The sequence below is a fragment of the Magallana gigas genome, chromosome 5, assembly GCF_963853765.1.
Source record: "Magallana gigas chromosome 5, xbMagGiga1.1, whole genome shotgun sequence".
Lineage (NCBI taxonomy): Eukaryota > Metazoa > Mollusca > Bivalvia > Ostreida > Ostreidae > Magallana > Magallana gigas.
Window position 1 is genome coordinate 28,762,549 of NC_088857.1, and position 20,380 is coordinate 28,782,928.

Consider the following 20,380-nt stretch of genomic DNA (forward strand, 5'->3'; position numbering starts at 1 on the left):
AATTCCTCTGCTATGTGATTGGTAGAAAATAGTCTTAGATAATAGTTTACAACGATTTCGTTTGAAGGTGATAATTTACAATTAATTCGCTTGCTGAAAAACAATTAGGCGCAAGAATGATACTTTTCTGATGATCTGTTTTACGTAAGACTTAACAATTTTCGTAGATTTTAAATCTTAAATATAGAGAATACAAAAAAAATTAAAACTTGAAATGAATAAACTCCAAGCTTTAATATTTCAGTAAAACTATTTGTAAGTATTATTCTAAGGTATCTGTTGTAATCATTTCTTCTTTTTTTTGATAATGTTTTTGCAAATCCTAAAAATGTGAAAAATTGTTTCGTTTTTGCTTAATATACGTGTATCAGTAGACAAGTTGCATTTTAGATACGGAAAAACTAATATCAGTAAAACAAGATGCTGAATGCAGTGGTATCAACTTTGATTTTATTAAAAATAATACGACCCTTCCTTAGACCTCTTTTTTCTTACTATAGTCGATCTCAACTAAATGCATGCGTTATGCATTTCTCAATTTCAGCCACTCACGCTTGAATGACTTGCATGCACAAGTGAGTACATCGAATAGCCTTTTTTCCAGTTTTCAGTTGGTACATGTACGAGGGTTGTTCGGAAATTATTGAGACATTTACTCTTATTTCCTTGGGGAAAAAGATAAACCCTTGAAATTTCACCAAAATGTACACCAGGATAGCGTGTATCAATGTAAAAAATTTATTGTCCATAGAATGATTAGATCATTCCTGGTAAGCAGACCAAGTTGCCATCGCCCAGTGACCCGGCGCAACCGCAAACTTACCGCAACGTCATTTTAACGCATGTTATTGATCCTATGTTTTAAACACCTAACAAACAAAGGGAAATTAGAATTAATTCTTCATTTCTCATCTTTTGTTTACATTTCAAGATGTCAACATTCGCATATTCCCTCCATTCTTGAATTTTGTGGGGAAAAATCGGGTCATTTCTAACCAAAGGTAAAATTACTGTGAAATGTCTCCTACAGTGATTCTGTGTACATATTTTAGAACTGTTGACATCAGTTAGTGTGTAAAAATTACTTGATATTTAGTCATTTTGTCTGAATTCTAGCTAAACAATTAGTGAAAAAAGACGATAAACTGATCTTCTTTATCCCTTGCCATCGTATAGTTTTTGTTAAAGCAATTGGTTGGCATTAAAAGTCTTTTTCCGAAAATTTCATCAATTTGATGTATATTCGCTGCGCCGCCTTGACGTCCAATTTCTATATGCCGTCGTTTTCAAATTCCTATTGCTTGGTAAATATATCTGTACCATATCCGTATTTCAACTCAAACACTAGTGAAACTTGATCAAAAGTTAGTCACAATAAATAGCAACATGAACATTTATAATCTGATTTCTTTTAGTATAAGCTGTAAGTTTGCGGACACTTAGATAGACTATGTATTAGTTCTCTTATTCTCCGAGTTTATGCTTGCGCTGGGTACCCCGACCACCGATTTGTTTATCTACCGTTGTAAACAAAATATTAAATATTTTTTAAAGATTACTTTCTTTAGTTATTTTTTAAGGTTTCTCCAATGTTCATGCCAATTTTCACCATAATTCGTCACTTAGAAGTGGAAATATCCGTGTTGTCTCAATAATTTCCGAACAACCCTCGTATATGTATAAAGCATTGAATGCTTATTTTTGGATGTCGTCGGTCCTATGACACACCAAGCGGTGAAGACAAACCATGATATCACGCTTATAAACGCGCGCCATTCAATTTGTCTGCACCGCTTGGTGTGTCATAGGACCGACGACATCCAAAAATAAGCATTCATTGCTTAAAACAACAGGGGAAACAATATAAACATATACATGTACCAACTGGAAGAAAGACTAACGCGGTGTTGCGGAATTAGTTATTATGGATAATAACAAAACCATGTACAAGAAATGTATTAAATTTTATTATTTTCAAAAGATGAACGATGGCAAAATTGTCAATTTTACAAACAGTTGCACTTTTACAACCATTAGAATTCAAAAGAATTTAAATATACTGTACAACTGTCACGTTAAAAAAAGTTAGTATAAACAGCGAATTGATTAATTACTGATTCAGAAGCAAATAATTAGAAGAGGTCTGAAAGCAATGATTATGTAATATGTATCCGTATCTGCCTTGTGAGATCTGTAACAGCACAGACAGTTGATGCAATATTTGTCATGTGACCTTTTTCGCAAAAAAAGTGCAAATCTTTATTTAATCAATAGTGTCATAAACATGTGTGCTGCATGGTTCCCTCGTACGACTGACGTCATCAAAGTCACCCCTTCCTCTCTCGTCACGGTATCCAGACCAGTGAGAATATTCAGACCCATACCGATCCAAGCTATCAACCTTTGTTAGTCTTCCCATAACAATATACATATCTCCTTCGCTGTAGGTGTTTCTGTTGAAATTATATGAGTTGGAATGAAGAAAATTAATTCTATTAACACAAAAAGGGTATGTAATCTGAATAAATATAATACAGGGTGTCAGAGAATAGTACATTTACTTTACATTAACACGTAAACGCATAAAATAAAGAAGATAGATATGATTCAAGTTCAAAATATCAATTTGCTAAAAATGTAAAAGTGTTATGTGGTCTCTGTTTAGGCGCATGAATCTTCATGATTATATGCAATAATCAGCTGCCGTGTTTAATTAATTAATTTCCTTAATTAATTCGTTGTAAAATTTAGGTGGGGATTAAATTTTGTGAGAATTCTAGCGGAAATCGAGTTCAGGAGTTACATGTGCATTAAATGTTTAATCGTTTGTTTGTTTATATAAAAATAGTTTATGGGTTGCCAGTTGCAATCGGGTTCTTCGTAAGGATTGTTTTAAATATTCATGATTTTAATCTAATATATAAATCATGAAATGCAGGAAAATACAAAAAGGCATTTCTTTCCAACATACAGGTAATAAGGCTTAAGGAAGGAGTCTTTTCTGGTTTTCGACTTGTCAAACTTAAAATTGATTAATTGTTCATTAAATCAAGATGAAAGGAAATTAAAATAGAATATTTGTCTTTCTTTTTTATTATCGTACAACTTGGCATAGAAAATGTAATCAAAGTTAACAATCTAACAGGGACTATATTTTTGGCATATTATTGGCGTAGGAAAATATCACATGTTGCGCAATTCAAAATTGCTGCAGATTAATAAGTTTGATTTAGCATTTTAAAAACAATAACATTAATGTTGGATTTTTTCACTAATGTAAACTAATGATATGATACTTGGGTTTCAGAATATGTTTTTAAAATATGATTTGCCTATCAAACTACATTTTTATAGGCTTTTTAAAGCGCCCTTTCTATACTGATAACACTGATTTTTGTGAAAAAATCAGTTTTTCTCTCTTATTAAATGGTCAATATATTAGCTTTTCTGTCAATTTATATCTTTTTATAAAGTCTTCATTTTACATAAAAATCAGAAATATTTTATTATTTGAAGCATAAAAAAATAGTAAAAATTTCTTCAAAATTTAAGAAAATTAGAGGAAATCCAGGCTAAACAATATCAATTTTAGTATAAATATTTATTCCAAATTAGTAGTATAAGCTGATAGACATTCTGATATTATATCATTTCATTGAAGAATAGAATATTCAAATCTTAAACAAATGTCTACAGAACTACAAAGAGCTACACTTATTTTTATCATCCTTTACGTTGAGGAAAAAGGTAGTGACCTTGACCTGACCTTTATGCAAAAAAGGAAAGGTCAAATTTGATAAAACTGATAGAATTATTTGGTAATATGCTCCGTTTGACTGTGTCAAAATTTCATGAATTTCTTATTATCAGAAGTATGTTTGATAACGAGAAGACTCCTTCCTTAAAGAAGTCAAATAATTGTACATATAAACTAGTTTAGAAACTATGAACATACGCCTGTTTGATAAACTATTCGATACAAACATTGTGCTAAAACCGATTGATTTCGTGTCTAACTATTTACGTTAATCAAGAATAAACTTACCCAACGTAATCATTGTTAGGCAATACAACTGGATTAGGCTTTCCTCGAACAAAGTAGACGATGATAGGTCCGATCAGAACTGCTAGAAAAAAAAGTGATATTCCGACTCCAAGTCCAACAATTAACTGGAAATTGTCACCTTCCAAAAAAAAAATGAACAATGAACAGTCATAAGAGCGACCGCAAAAAGTGTGTTTCTTTTAACCAGAAACAAAAAATCCTCAAACACATGCTTTAATACGATGATATTAATCAAGATGTATACATGTAACATATAAAACCGTTCTTGTTATGACATTACAAATACAACCCTTTCTAAGACATATGAACAAAGTGGTAACAGCACAAACTCTCATATGCATGTATAATTAAACATATGCATGTTTATGTACATCAGAATGTCAATTGTACGTGTTTCTAATATCAGAGTGAAATTTTTGAAAATAATTATAATACAAAAAGTGTCCAAAAACATAGTTTAATTATTTTAATTTTGGTTTGAAATGCCACATGCGTTTAGCCAATCAAATGTTTTCGTTTTTAAACAATCAGTGATTATAAGAATATCCAATAAAAATGTTGCATGATTAGACCAATCAGTGAGAACTTATTTGGTGTACAAACAGCCACCCTTGTTAAAGTAACATTTAAATTCCATCAAATGTTAGACATTTTCGAAGACTCCCAAGAACCCGAATGCCAAAATTTATTCCATATCTTAAAGATACATAAAATAAAGTATTTATATCGAGTTACATGTCCTGAAAGCAGTCAATATCAGAAGAAGGATCTTTCTGTAGAATAATGCTTATGAATTTTTTTAACGCCACATGTAATAGGTTATTGATTGTCTTTTTCATAACTGATTTTAAATTGTGGCAATCTCTGAGTTGAAATCAGTATATTATGTTTAAATATTAGGCTTTGGGTAATGCTAAATATAATTGTTATGTATTGCATTACATATTTTCAAAGTAATGCTAGTTATTTGTAATGCCACAATATTAGCATTACAATTAATGATAATGTAATGCATTACTTCCAAAAATCTAGCGTAATGCCGGCATAACATGGCATTACTTTGCATTACTATGCTTCTCTATGCATGTTCATTTGTAAAATCGTGATGATTTGAATAACTGAAATTGTATTTGATTAAAAATCGTTTTAAAGAAGAAATATAATTTTTGAGATAAAAATATTTTAGTTGTATGACTAAGCATGTTAAAATAATTTAAGAATCCATTCTTAAATTGTCAAGATAACTTGTTATATCAACATAATTTCATAACATTTTAAGAGTGTTGTTATTAAGAATTTCAAATCATTTGCAAAAATGTGCCCAACTTTGTTGTCCATTGAATGAATTCTTTACTGTGAAGAATGTGTCAACAACACACAATGCCCTAGGATAAGCTAAGTATCAAACAATTTAATGTTTTAAGAGGTGCTAAACACCCCAATTACCACCCCTCTCTTAGCTGTGTTCCATTAGAATAGAGAACAGACATACACCCTTAAAAGCAAAAATGAATGCACTAAAAAAGAATGCACTGTCCAACCATGATCTCTTGAAGCTTACAACTTACTTCTAGCATTATAACCCATTTGAAAATTCTCTCTCTCTCTCTCTCTCTCTCTCTCTCTCTCTCTCTCTCTCTCTCTCTCTCTGTTGTATACATGTATAAAGTACAATAGTCTGGACTGATAGAAAATACAAGACTAATGTATTTTTTTTCTGTTATTGCCTGAACACTTGAATATCCTTGAATTTTACACCCGACAGGATGCAGTTAAAAAATGACACCATTGAATCTTTCACAAAGTAATGGTAATGGTAATGCATTACTTTACTTATGTAATGGTAAAGAAATGCATCACTTCAAGAAAATTAAGTAATGGTAATTTAATGCCCTTATTCATGAAGTAATGGTAATGTAATACATTACTTTACAATGTAATTCAACCCAAGCCTGTTACATATGCTGTCTAAACAAAAACAAATTTAATACTTACTTGAATCGACAATTTGTCTATAAAAAAAGACACATAATATACCTATAACAATATATAAAAAGAAGTTTTTAATTAACTAAATAGCCCGGGCTATGAATGAACAGAACCTTTGAGTAGGGATGTGTTGATTTAAAAGGAACATACTTGCAATAAGGCGTGGTATTGTCCTCAACACATTTCTTATCCCTCCCACACGGATTGTTGGTTACGTAAACGTCGCATTTGGAGGATGACGTTGTGATAACTATCAGTACAAAAATCAAACCATATAATTTTTGAATGTATTTTCGTTAGAAATACCTTAAACTTTAACTTTTAAACTGAATGCACAAATGTTGTTTTGAGGTTGAAAGAAAACATATGTTGCTGTAAATATTTTTCTTTGTTTCCAAATGTATCACGTTATTGACGTTACTGTGATTTGTATTTTGTACGTGCCTTGCAGCTTTCCAGATGCGTCGCTTACTGCTACTGATGATGTAGTTAGTATTTCGTTTTTATACTTGATCTTGCTCACTCCGCCGGACAAACTGAACACAGCTTCTACAAGACTTTGGTTTGCTTCTTCTGTTTTGTTCGTTTAAACTTCGTGTTCAACAATTGTACTTCCTCTCCTGATTTGAAATATAATTATGATTTGAATGGCATTTAGAACCCGTCTCATGATACAATTTTTTTTTAAATGCTGAATTAGCATTTATTTGTTCTGTATAATAACCCCATCATCTAAAAAACATTGATTGACTATCGAATCAAATACCTTATGACAAGAATTATCACTCTAATGAATCCAAAAATTCTGTTGCCGTAGAACGTGGTCAGCTATTAAATGACAAAATGTATTATATTTATCAACAAAAATGAAAAATGCTTGAAATAAGCTCAGTAAATAAATCATCATCAGCTGAGCATTATCTTACCGTTACTTTCATCGTTTGCCTAACATTTTCATAGTCAGAAAGTGGGATGTCATTAGCAAAAGTCAAAACTAATCCAATTTTAAGTTCAGTTGGATCTGTAAAATGAATACAAAGTAAATGGTATGTCCAATGCATACTCTATTACATGTTATGGAACGTATTCTGAGAATATCTAATACTCACCTGGTACATACGCAGGTACTTTCTCTAAAATAAATGAACAACAAAATATAATCAAAATAAATAAAAGAGCCATATGTTGTAGCCTCTAACTCGTTTCTTTTCCATAAATGTATTTTATTTTAATTTAGTTTATTTTATTTTTTACGGCGGCGAAGAAGTGCTAGATGAAATGATAAATAAATCTTATTTGTTCGGACAAATTAGTTATTTGTTCGGAAAAATTAGTATTTTGTTAGGACGAATCAGGATTTTTTCAGACAAATGATCTATACTGTATGTTGGATGAATAACTGATTTGTTCGGACGAATAAATGATTTCAATTTCCTCAGACGTTCTTCAGTTGTCTGAACAAATAGCTAAATAAATATAATTCGTCCGAATAAGTCGTAGTTCGTCCAAACAAATAGTTTATTCATCCGAACAAATAAGATTCATTAATTTTTTTCATCTAGCCCTTCACACCGCCTTAATTTTTTACTTGTTTATTTTGAGTTTTGTTTTTCAAATATATAGAAATCATACTGTTTTGTACCCCCTAAGGACAATCTCAAACCTGTATTGCTTGCTTTTATTTTTAGTCAGTCAAGAATATTTCAGGAGATAATCTTGAACCAAATATAAGAATCACACATTTTGAACATACGTGAAGAGAAAAATATGTTTTTTGCATTAAGCGCTTTTTTTTAGTGAAAGAACGAGGTGATACTGCCACTTCTACTAATTATAATCATGTGTAAACGTTGTGACTGTCGGACCGAGCGCAGATTTAACACAGTGCAGTTTGATTCTTTGTAGAACAAAATTTATTTGGAACACAAACAATAGGATTTGCCTGTTTAGGCCTACAAAATGCATAAGCCAAATTTAAACTAAGCGCTGCGTGCTTAGTCTACATTATGACGTTATGTTTCATACGTAAAAGTTTTGTCTTCCTAAATAACAGAGGAAAATTATTTAATTTCAAGAATTTTTCCGTTCTTCTTTATATACTTTTAATTTGTATACATTTAATTTTCCTTTATTAAAGTCTCTAAAAGATCGGTTCCTTGATGTTAATAATTTTATTTGCCATCTAATGATTTGATAAGACATGCGTGAAACTATTCCACAATATGAGCGTCTTGTTTTCCACGCAACGCAGCTTTCCTTAGAGAGAGCTTGCAGTTTAACGAGGCCAATTATCGAAAATGTGAAATGTATTAAAATAAATAGTATAGTGTTTCTTTTCAATGCAGATGAAAGTATTTTTGGTACCATTGGGAAGAATTATGGAATCGTTGTATGTTCCCTCTTCGGAAAATGTCGGATGAAAATATGAAGGCGGTCAACGATATTGAAGTTAATTTCAAACATATTCTAACTTATAACTTTAACTTTTATTTAACATTCATTCATTCAAATATACATAAATCATTTATTTATTAAATTTGTACATTTCTAGAGTCAAACTTAGCACACAATTTTGAAGGAATGCATGTCGCGGAACAAGTAATGATTTACATAAACGCATATTTGAAGATTCATTGCATGACTACAATTTCACAATTGACTATCAATGAATGGTAAATAGAAAACATCCCTATAAAATTCATTAATATACTGTACCTATACAACCGGTACTATTTCCATACAGACAGACACAGATAAATCCACCTTCGTTGTTCACACATTCTTGAGTAGTAGTGTTACAGGCGCTACTGTTGGTACTACACTCATCTACGTCAACGGTACAATTTTCTCCGGTCCAATTAGGGAGGCAAGTACAAGTACCAAATGTATCATCACAGTCTGCAGTGTTTGTAGTAATACATGGACACAGTTGATTGCAGCCAGTGCCATAATGTGTGTCATTACAGGCAACTGAATAAATTGAAAATGATATTGTTGTTTTTAATACATAAAAGAGTGCGTTCAAGGTCGTAGCACATTGTAAGGCTTTTTAGCGCTCTTTTCTTGAACAAAACTTAAAAATTGTTACTTGAATTTTATTGTGTATCAAATACATGAATAATGTCTTACTACTTTGCGTCAAACATGACGATTGCATAATTTGGTGATTTTTTTCAATCTATCAGTCAGAATGTAATGTATCTTAAAATTGACTTGTATGTTATTTCGAAAAATGTTTCCCAATAATATATTTATGTTCATTATTGATGTATGCTTACTTGAGTTGAACAAATAATACTATATATCATTAAAATTTTTCTCACTTAAATTCTTCTTTGAAAACTTTTGACCTCATAAAATATTATAGTTGTACATTTCTTCCATTTTGTTCTTCGGTGCAGACCGAAATATTTGCCCAGGATACCTTCATTTATAACATGCAGTTATTACCATTTGCATTGTGACAATCATTAATTTGAGTTAATTTGGGGAGAGGGGATTGTACGGGTGGCCATGATGTGGTTCAGGGACTAGGGATAGAACCCCAAAGAAAAAAAAAATTCTTGATTTTGTCATTTGATTTAGAAATGTCGATGTTATAACCTGGGTATGCTGTATATGTTTTGTAACGACTGTATTGCCTTTATCATTGAAAAGCTCCGTTTAAGTCATACTTGTTACATATAAGCCATGTGTATCATATATTTTTACCTACTCATGTATGCATGTTAATGAAAAATATGTGACAAGATTTCGGTAGATATACATGAGTGTATATAGACGCAATACGTCTCTTCACACATTTTACCGTTCAAACTTACGATATTTCTAGGAGGATGGTAGTATGAATTCTTAACATTTACTTATAACGTTTAAATTTACGTCATATGGAAACGAATTTACTTGATCGGTACATATAATGTAATTGGTTGTGATGTTTGGTTAGAGACAATAACACTCGTTATCGTTAATTAATAGGCTCTTCCTTTTGTATTCAATTGCTTCCACAATCAAACACAGAAATTCCTTATCAAATTGTTTATCAGAGGGTGATTTTTTTTTTTCAAGCCAAGCAGATTATGTTCATTGTTGCATTTATATTGCATAAAAAAGAATAGGACTGGTTTTTTTGGTTTGTTTTTTTTTTTGCAAAAGACTGCTGTAATTTATAATTGTCCATCAAAAATATGAAAATTAAGAATATGTCTTGTTTCAGTTCAATTAACGTATGGATTTATTGTTTGATTATGCAACGCTCTCCATTAATTTGTAGGAAATAAAGATTATCTTATCTTTTCTTTTCTCATTTCTCATACATGGTTTAATTTACTTAGAAAAACATCAAATAAAAGGCATTTCACTTATTTGGTATATATCAATAATTTAAAAAGTTGCAACAAACAATAATTCAGACAGATTGGTCTATGATTGCTTGATTAAGTCCGTGGATTCTTCTTAAAGCTTTGGATCTATTGGTGCTGAACCATGGTTGTTTTACATGCAAACATCCAATGAAATGTAATTGTCAATCAATCCACTTGTAGGTATTTGAAATGGTATGCCTTCCATTTTATAGAGCTAGGTGTTTATCAGAAACAATATTGCAAGTATTTACATCTTTGCATCACATGAAAAGCATATCATCCTAGCTGCAATCAACTTCTTCAAGAATAATCAATCTGATCAAATTACTACATAAGCACTCAGATCTTGCTTAATAAATCCAACAACAATTTTTTTCCAGGAATCAGCAAAACACACAGGACGACAAAACTTCATGGAAATTGTTACATTAATTATGGGATATTGGGATCACTTCAGTGAACTCAACAAACTTAGATTTCTTACTGGTAAATTACCCAAACAAACAAACAGCAACAGTTTTATGAAATGGATTTAAAAATGGGTTTCTCTTTAATATACCGGCATTGGAAGAGGGTTGAATCTAACATTATATCTGCAGAGGAACACGTTGTTATGTTACATAAATAAATAAGGAAATAATATTAGGTAGAGTATTGGGTCCCTTTTCTTGTGAACCTACATGTATTTCATGGCGCAATTCTATTGGTATCCCTCCGAAAAAGCAGGATGGTGGTCATTGATTTTTGATTTATCATACCCTTTTGGCAATATTATCAATGATCACATTGATCAGCAATATTGTTGAATGTCTTATTCTACATTTCACCAAGCCCTATCACTGATGCGGGAGATGGGTAAGGGTGCATTTATGGCATAAATGGATATTTCGAGTGCTTTTAGACTCTTACAAGTTTTTTTCTGAAGATATTTGCAAGGTTCAAGTTTTTAAATTCATATAACGTTGAGAAATGTTTGCAAATAGATTGTTCAATATTTTGTTCATTATTCGAGATGTTTTTCTCTTTTCTTCACTAGGAGATGCAACAAAGGTCTTATGAAAGGGGGATAATTCATTATTTAGATGATTATTTATTCATAGGTAGAACAACACACAGATGATTGTTAATGGCACATATGATTAAGGTGACTAAATTTTAGGAATCTCATAAGTTCCAAAAAAAAAATCATTAACCCATGAAGATCTATTTCTTTCATAGATTTAGGCATAGACACAGTTTCAAGAACAATTTTCCTTACAGGAGATAAAACTACTGAACAAAAAAAAAAAAGGCATTAAGTTGTAAAAAGAACACTGTTTAAAAGTTACAGTCATTATCAAATCTACAATAACTAAAATTTGTGGTTAAATCATTGCCCCCGGGAAGAGCATTTTGATGTCGTGTATAATGCAGGAGGTAAAAATATTTCCATTTCTTAAGAATTTCAAAAGAAATAAGACGAATTTAATTTAGAAATTTGGGTAGATTTTTTCTTGCAAATTAACGGATTAACTTCGATTCTTGTCCATCTCTAACATGGCAAAATGATGAACCACTTGAAGTTTATACATGTACATATAGCTCAGGTTTCAAAGTGTGTGGGATAATATTTGGTCATGAATGATGTTATTTTGATTGACCTTCACAATGGCTTTTTAAGACCATAATGGATTCAACATTTCTGGAACTTATACCTGTTGGTTTACAATTTTTTTTTTTGGCAGAACCTTTTGAAGCTAAAAAATATTTGTTACATAATTATTGACGACGTATCATATCGTTGATTTCAAGTCGTCAAAAACGGTTTGTAGTTTTGCTTCGAAACTTGGTATTGAATACCCTTAGTTATAATACTCTGGTTTGAGCTATACATGTTCCAGAAAAAAATAAAAATACAGCATGCACACTTTCTTGCTTTCAGAGGTCAAGATTCTGACCGTTGGCTCCTACAGCAGACAAGCTTTCATGTAAAATTCCTACTCCTTTTTGGGAGATTATTTATCAACTATAGATCAACTGTGTGGAGTCTGTGTATCTGAAACTATTGTAAAATTTATAAACAATGCACTCAGGTTGTTTTTTTAGTTTTAGGGTTCAGGCTTCTCAAGAGCATTTGTGGCAATCACCCATTATTATAGCTTACATGTATATGAAAAAAAATCCTGGTTTTATTTTTCATCAGCAAACTCTAGTATAGCTGGTTTAAGTTTTGTTGTAAATTTACGTGGTGAACACAAAGCTACATATTAAATCCGTATTGATCAAGAGTTGTGGCAAGACGAAGACTAATGAAACAATATAATCGGACCAGACGACGCCCGGTTGTATCCTGAAAAGCCTTAATTTGGCCTTAAAAATCCTCAGCCGCTACTCAATTTTGAATGAAAATTTTACTTACTACTAAGACAGCCATTGGTAAACAGCAGCAGGGCAGACAGTAATGGGACAGTGCTGGATTCTCCTCCTCTAATATTCATTTTCTTAGAATGGATGAAAAATAAAATTGAATTAATTTGTTTTTCATTTTCATTTTTTTCTTATTTCGGCAGTCTGAGATAAAACAAATATATGAACAAGTACTGTATTATTATTCTTTTGTTATTATGCATTCTAGAGGTATTGTAAATTTCGTTCTTTAGAAAAAGAATGTTCAGTAAAAGTTTTATTTAAAGAGTGTGAGTTTACAAAGTCGTTTCTATGGCATCCCTGTTTCTCATTTTATTTTCTTAGAGCGTGGGCAACACGTATGATATTGTATGCCAGTGTATGTATGATGACTGATTTTCTAAAGAATAAGGAACATAAAGTGTTTAACCCTCAGTTTTTGTACTTGTTTTGTAAATGGGTTTTTTCCTGTTTTTTTATATTCTTGTTTTTTTTTTTACCTTTTTGGGGTTTTTTGCGATCCAATGAGACAGTTTTGGTTATCGCACATATATTCTGTGCATGTTGATATACGTTGTTAAGGTTCCAAAAAATGAATGATGATGGAAATAGTCAGGATTCTCCACAGATTACATAATTAAAAAGTATGGTTAAAACAGAAAGAATGATCTTAGATTGTAAGATTGGTACCAAATATTATAATACATGTACATAATGCTATTTATTGACATTAATAACAACTAAAACATGATCAAAACCAGTCTCTAACTCTTTAACCCTGGTACCCAGCTTAATATACCCAGCATGATTTAAGGTGGCTCTATACACCCACAGTTTATTCCAATTTTCAATAGAACACCACAGAACATATACTTATCAAATATTAAAATGACGATAGGGATACTATAGGTATTTTAAAAGAATTTTTTAATGTTTTTTCGTGTTTTTGTAAAATATTTTTTAAAAGACAGCTATCAACAAATTGAGAGGAATTATTTTGTCATATGATGGATATTTCCTTCAAACACATAAAAAAAAATATAACACTTCTTAACATTCAAAAATGTTATTATTGCAATTTTTTTTAGTATTTCCCCAAAACATATTTTTTCATATTTTCTTACTCTGTTGACAAATCATCTGAAAAAGTTGCTTGATGTTATAAGAAAATGTATTTTAATAAATGTGAAATAAAAAATTGAATGAAAACAATTGCAAATAAACACAAAAAATATTTTAAATTTTATTTGGTATGAAAGTTCCTCATGTAAGGGTTATCGTTCCTAAGTCCAAAGGCCCAAACACCTTGGGGACTTTTCATTTCTGAGTTGAAGAAAATTTCCTAAATATAATGTTGGAATGATAAATACATGCATATTTCATTATAGACTTTGCCCTGTATAAGTGAATATATTCGCTTTAGTGCAAAACTAAGTCAAATAAATAAAGGGGAACATTGACTAGGCTAATAGGATTTATGTATCCCAACCTGAGAGAAATTCAAAGCAACCCTCTCATTCCCGTTAGGTGTCGATATTAATGTGCATTAAAGTATATTATAATTGAAATATTTTCACCTGTTTAGAATTTTCTTTCACGGTATTCAACCAAAAAATACGTTTTAGAAATTTTTGGAAGGTTAAGAAATTTATTGTTCTCAACGGGAATCGAACTCATGACCTACTGGTTTGTAGTGAACCCACTAACCCACTGCGCTACGGTGTAACATATCGATGATGCTAAAGAAACTCTTTAAAAATGTATACTTGATTTTATTGTTTATTTCGACAAATAATACCACACAAAGTGAAGATGCCACATACCACATTACTTGTAAGTAATGAATTTTCCAATTATCAAATTAAATCTATCCATTTAACAAATTTTTCAAAATAGCGGTTCCCATACAATTCACCTCAGTTTAAATCAGCCAGTACCGGAAATGCATGTTTCCAGATTTACTTTTTCGCGTACTGCGTCATCAAAAAGTGGTGTATAGAGCCACCTTAATACCCTAATCTATACTAGCCCGAGGACACAGATTTTAGAATTAAATATCAACTCTGTTTTTACAAGCTTTGATGTTCATGAGGATGCTTTTTACCAAGTTTGGAAAATATGAAAAGTTTACAGAGAGACGGACTTCAGGAGGGACAGACGGATGGACAACGAACTTTTGGTCAAGTGAGTTAAAATCAAAGCTGATTTATCATGGAAAAGTTAGATAAAGGGTTGGTTTCGACTCCTATTGCTTGGGTTTATTCTGTCTGTAATTTATGCATCGATTGTAAATTAAAAAAAAAACTTTAGAAAGATTAGTAAAGTTTTGAATATACGTTTTTATTTTTGATCTGCCGAAACATGTTTAAAACCTTGTTTCTATTTATTATAATGAATGTTGTTGTACAATTATAACGCCTCGAAATTCTAGGGCGAGTGTCAATAAGGGTCAAAATAACACGTTACTGTTTCATGTTAAAGGGACTTGGACACGAATTGTTAAAAAAAAATTCAATTTTTTTTACATTTTCAATGTTTATACTGATAAATCTAGAAGTTAATAATGCTATGTCAAAATTTGAAAGTCAAATATCAAGTTATAAGCAAGTTACAGAGTTCATAATTCTTTGTTTTGTAAACAACCTCAAATATTGTCATTTTTTTTTTTACATATGTGTTGTATTGGTGTAAGTTTCATTCAAATGTATCTTTCTTTTGTTGATAATAGTATTTATGAAGATACTGAATTAGTTTAAGTTGTTTTTACCTGTCATCTTGTCAAAGAAATGGTAATTCTCTACATTACAATTTTTTTGTAAACAACTATAAGACTCGAGCTTTGTTTACATAACAACCAATTCTTACCTCTGTAGCTCACCTGTAACTTGACACTAACATTCAATATTTTGGTCAATCATTAAAAATGCACCAGAAAACTATTTTATACATAAAAATTAAATAAAATATTTGATCTAAAATCGTGTCCCTTTGAGTTTGTTTCGTAAGTACGCTGATATGACCGGAAAACACTAATTAAATATGCAATTATTTAATGCTTGAGCAGTCAATAGACCCAAATATTTTCCCGAGGTGCAGGGAAGAGCTCAGTATGATCTATTGCCCGAGGCCAACGGCCAAGGGCAATAGATCATACTGAGCTGTTCCCTGCACCAAGGGAAAAAAATTCGGGCTATTGAATGTTCAAGCATTAAATAATTGTTTTATTACCTAATTCCGTTTTTTTGGTATGTTTTTGGTATGTTGTGTTCATAATTATTAATAACAGAAGATTTTCATGCTATTATGCATTCAGATCGTTGTTAATCAATAACCAGAGAATCAAAAGATAAATTTTTAGAACAACAGTAAAATAAACATAATAAATATCTTTATCTTGTAGCAATTAAACTTTTTCTAAAATATGTTTCCGGTCCAATTGATCGCAGTCTATTGACTGGCGGTCCAATAGAACACAGTCTATTGACAGGCGGTCCAATAGATTGCAGTCTATTGACCGGTGCAGTTCAATAGATCACTTTCAAACACATACAAAATAGACGAAAATATTTAATATGTAATAAAACATCAAAACCCCTTTAATTAGGTAATTATTATTATACACATATTAAATAAAACTACCGTTTTTTTAGCGTATATTAAATTTGTCATAAAATCGGACCAAGCAGCTTTACTTTTTGCCAGTTTACTGATTCAAAATATTTGTACCCGGAAGTAGCACTCAATATTTTAAACGATGTAGTGTCATAAAAACCTCTGTCAAAGTTGTTATTTATAAAGATTGAAATATTTTGTGATAAAAATCGGATTTGGAACGTTATCATTAAAAAAAATACTAGAGTGTATTTAACATACCCATAAATTCTGCCACAAAGTTGTGTAAGAAAGTTCGTCCAGAATACCTATATATTGTGTATCTATATGCGTAGTAAATATATAGCGTTGACCCATTGTAATATGCTCTAATTCTCAATTACAATGCATAGCGAGCTTTTCAAATTACTTGCATTTGCATAAAAACACTGAGCTTTGTTTTCAAAGGTGTTCTTTTTATCAGCTTTAACACATGAGGATACTTATCAAGTTTTGAAGATCAAATGTTGTCTAATTTTAATGGAGCTAAACGTTTACTGGGAGCATACCGGTAATTGATATCATAAGTTTGACTTTGCACCTGCATTTTAAGGAAATTAGGTGATACATGTAGCACAGTACAGCGGGAATTCAATATTTGATCTACATTGTTTCTTTTGTGAAAAACTTCAGCTAAGATTTTTTTTTAAAAGTCATATTGTTAATTTCATAAAGTTGAATTTTAACATTCAAACCAATTTTATATTAGACTAAGTATAGGTAGAGCTTTCCAAGACCTTAGTCTGTCACAATAAAACATTAATTTTGTTTCACGTTGCAACCAGGGACACTTGACCCCCTCCACTGCAAAATTCAACTTCTTTAAATTTACATTATAAAACTCAAATAACCGTCGGACCCCCCCCCCCCCCCCTTTGGATTTTTCTGGATCTGCGCATGTAAAGAAATGATAAAGATGGTGATAAACTATTATCGCGCCTTATTCTTGTCCTGAATTAAAACTAGTTTAGTTGCTTTCCATTCAAACAAGCGTCTCTTTCAGATACTTTATAAAGTATTATTATATCAAATATTTCTATACTTAGTCGATCACTTTTCATTTTCATGTGACAATTTAGAGATTAAAATATTAAAATAATGACAATTTTCGATTAAGACAAACTTATTATGATCCAATCGTTAAATTCATTTATTGAAGTGAAGAGTGGTGATATTTCTGATTTTTGAAGACGTTTTTACATCATTAAATCAATATGGGCATGAAAAACATCATGTTGCTTAAAGCTGAACACGATCTTCTCATGAGGGGTGTCTAGTCTCTGAAAACGATAATTTATATGTCATTTCATTTGCTGTTGGATTATTTTTTCTCATCAAAACTTTCTAATTTTGAAATGAATAACAAAATGATTTAGCAAAAATAACAAATTTATTATAATAGAACAATACACAATTTCGATTGGTATATTTGAAAAATATATATTTATGTATCATATATAAAATTTAAAAGTATATTAATCATAATTTCTAAAACAAACCCTCTAACTATTCCCCTGATATAGTTGCAAAATACACTTGAAAGAACCTAGAATATACATTAAAAGTTTAACATTAGGCTTACATATATCTTGTATACATTAATAAAGACAAGTCCCAAGGAAAAATGGGTACAAAACTGCACATTTGATAATGTATTTACGATAGACCTGATATACAGCATTCAATTTTATTGAGAAAAACCCCAACAAATCTTCATTTGTAATGTTTTTAAGTTTGATTTTGTTGCTTTTATGATAAAAGCTTTACAAACATACATGAACTATATAAAAATATGTTTTCAATAAAATATTCATATTCACTTCACAATCAACATGCCATACACACATCCATTCGCAATCAAATCCTATTTATAAGTTGTGTATATTTTTTTTTCTCACACCGTTTCGTTTTATGATATGTATACTGATGGCCATTAGGACCCGTGGCAATGTCATATACAGGCTGTACACTTAGCTGCTGCTAGTTATTGAACAGATCACTTGTCTATGGCACAAAGTAGGTTCCTGAACACATGATATGTTAATCGGTCTCCATTCTCTCCATTATCACTACAAAGAAATAGAACAATCATGACACGTAATACTTTAAGCATAAATTTACAATATTAAAACGTTTTAATTTTCTTCAATGAGAGATATATGTAGATCACTATTTTAAAAAGGTTCAGGTTCAACTTTTCCACGACATATTCTATCTTTTTTTTCAGGAGAGAGAGAGAGAGAGAGGACATGTTGCATTGTTAATGTTATAGACAGAAAATATGACTACATACATTTACTAATTCCAAACAATAAACAGTTCGTATTGATTTCAATGCATTGTTAGATCCCGTTACTAAAAATTAAAAAAAAGATTACCTCTGTGTTTCTAGGTTTAGGGCTAACCTCTGGACGTTTTATTTGAAACTACAATATAGATAGAAAACAGAGATCATTATTATACATTCATTAAAATGAAAGGCAACTGGTCATAAAGTATGGTCATTTAGAGCTCAATGTTCATGCGAGAAAAATTGCCCTTTTATCAACTAAAATAGGTAAAAATATTTCATACCTTTTCATTTGGTTGTAAAGCTTGATACATGAAGTCCCACGAAAAATTTGACTGTACGCCATTGTCATACACTATAATGCATTATAAATACTAATAAGTAAGCTTATTCATATCATAAAGAAACAAAATGTGTAAATAACATTAAAAGAAAGTAAATATGAAGACCACAAATAGTGAAAATCAAACGTTGCTTTATTTTGTAGTAAATGTCAATTATTCATTTATAATCATAAATGCTTCTTCGTACTAGATACATGTATCTTATAATGTGAAAATCAGCAAGGGTTTACTATTCTGAAGGTTATTAAAAACTATCTGTATATTAATAATAAGATAATTATAATAATCAGCTACTTACTGTATGGTTCCCTGGTACTGTAATCATCAAAACCATCCCTTCCTCTCTTGCCGCCGTGACCTGACCAGTTATGGGGAGAATATGGAGACCCATAACGACCCCAGCTGTCGATCTTAGTCGGCATCCCCGAGGAAAAGTACATTCCATCTCTGCCATAAGTGTTTCTATTGAACATGAAAAGTATCAATCAGGTACACGAAAAATATATATGATATCAAATCAAATTCAGCATACTAGTATTAGGTACGTGAGCCAAATAAGATAATGTAAAATAAAAACCATAAACCGCACCATCATCAGTATTGAAGGTATACAATGTCGAAAACAAATGTTTCTTTTGTATGGTTGCCATTTCGTTTAGGTGCATATAAAGTTAACTCACTCAAAATTGTCATCAGAAGACGATAACGACATTTCTCTTGGATGACGCCTTCTTCGAACAAAGAAAGCAATGATGATACCAATAAGAACTGCAAGAACGAAGAGCGGTATTCCGACCCCAAGTCCAACAATTAACTTGAAATCGTCACCTTCAAAGAAAAAATGAAAACGAATCTATGTCGGTTACAACTAAAGGAATTCTGATAAAAAATGTATACTATAATTTTTCTTATGGTGTTTTAAATATGCTTATATTGACAAACTATATCAGTTCACACCATGTCAGTCAGCCTGTTGTATTACCGAAAAGAAACTTGCTGATGTAACTTAACTGGCGACTGAAATCATTTTTCTTTTTAAAAAAAAATTAAGAATAAATTAAAAAGACATAAAAAACGACAACAAAACTAAACATCACCGAGATGGTGACCCTTTTAAAAGATCTTGCATAGATAATGCACAATAGGATGAAAAGCATTTCAGAAGATTTTGCTTTGTCCTTAATCTATGACTTAAATATTTTCCAGTTGGCATAGATTTATATAAAAGTATTTTACCCCTGACTTAAAGGCATTATCTTTGTTTAATCTGAGCAAGATTAAGTCAATGCCT

At 31.0% G+C, this 20,380-nt stretch overlaps 1 protein-coding gene and 1 long non-coding RNA gene across 11 annotated transcripts in view; both read right to left on the reverse strand.

Moving 5' to 3' along the window:
- Window positions 1-4,046: 4,046 nt before the first annotated feature.
- Window positions 4,047-20,380, reverse strand: part of LOC105335245 (fibrillin-1) — a 96,956-nt gene continuing 80,622 nt past the window's right edge. For 8 of the 9 annotated variants that reach the window (XM_066084004.1, XM_066084002.1, XM_066084003.1 and 5 more), the window contains 5 exons: window positions 19,770-19,917; window positions 19,388-19,551; window positions 19,030-19,100; window positions 18,834-18,881; window positions 17,827-18,524 (listed from right to left, as the gene is read on the reverse strand). In XM_066084004.1, the coding sequence (XP_065940076.1) occupies window positions 18,522-18,524; window positions 18,834-18,881; window positions 19,030-19,100; window positions 19,388-19,551; window positions 19,770-19,917 (434 nt within the window). In that variant the 3' untranslated portion in view covers window positions 17,827-18,521. Of the gene's footprint in view, window positions 4,185-6,061; window positions 6,079-6,205; window positions 6,306-6,499; window positions 6,676-17,826; window positions 18,525-18,833; window positions 18,882-19,029; window positions 19,101-19,387; window positions 19,552-19,769; window positions 19,918-20,380 lie in introns of those variants that run through there. The other variant, XR_010713865.1, reaches the window with a different exon arrangement.
- On the reverse strand, window positions 8,779-16,749 carry LOC136275302 (uncharacterized). Of its 2 annotated transcripts, none has more exons than XR_010713868.1 (3): window positions 16,678-16,749; window positions 12,818-12,885; window positions 8,779-9,025 (listed from the first exon to the last, which is right to left on the reverse strand). It is a non-coding gene; the product is annotated as an uncharacterized lncRNA (long non-coding RNA). The 2 variants fall into 2 exon arrangements; XR_010713869.1 differs by having other exon boundaries at window positions 12,818-12,899; window positions 16,678-16,737.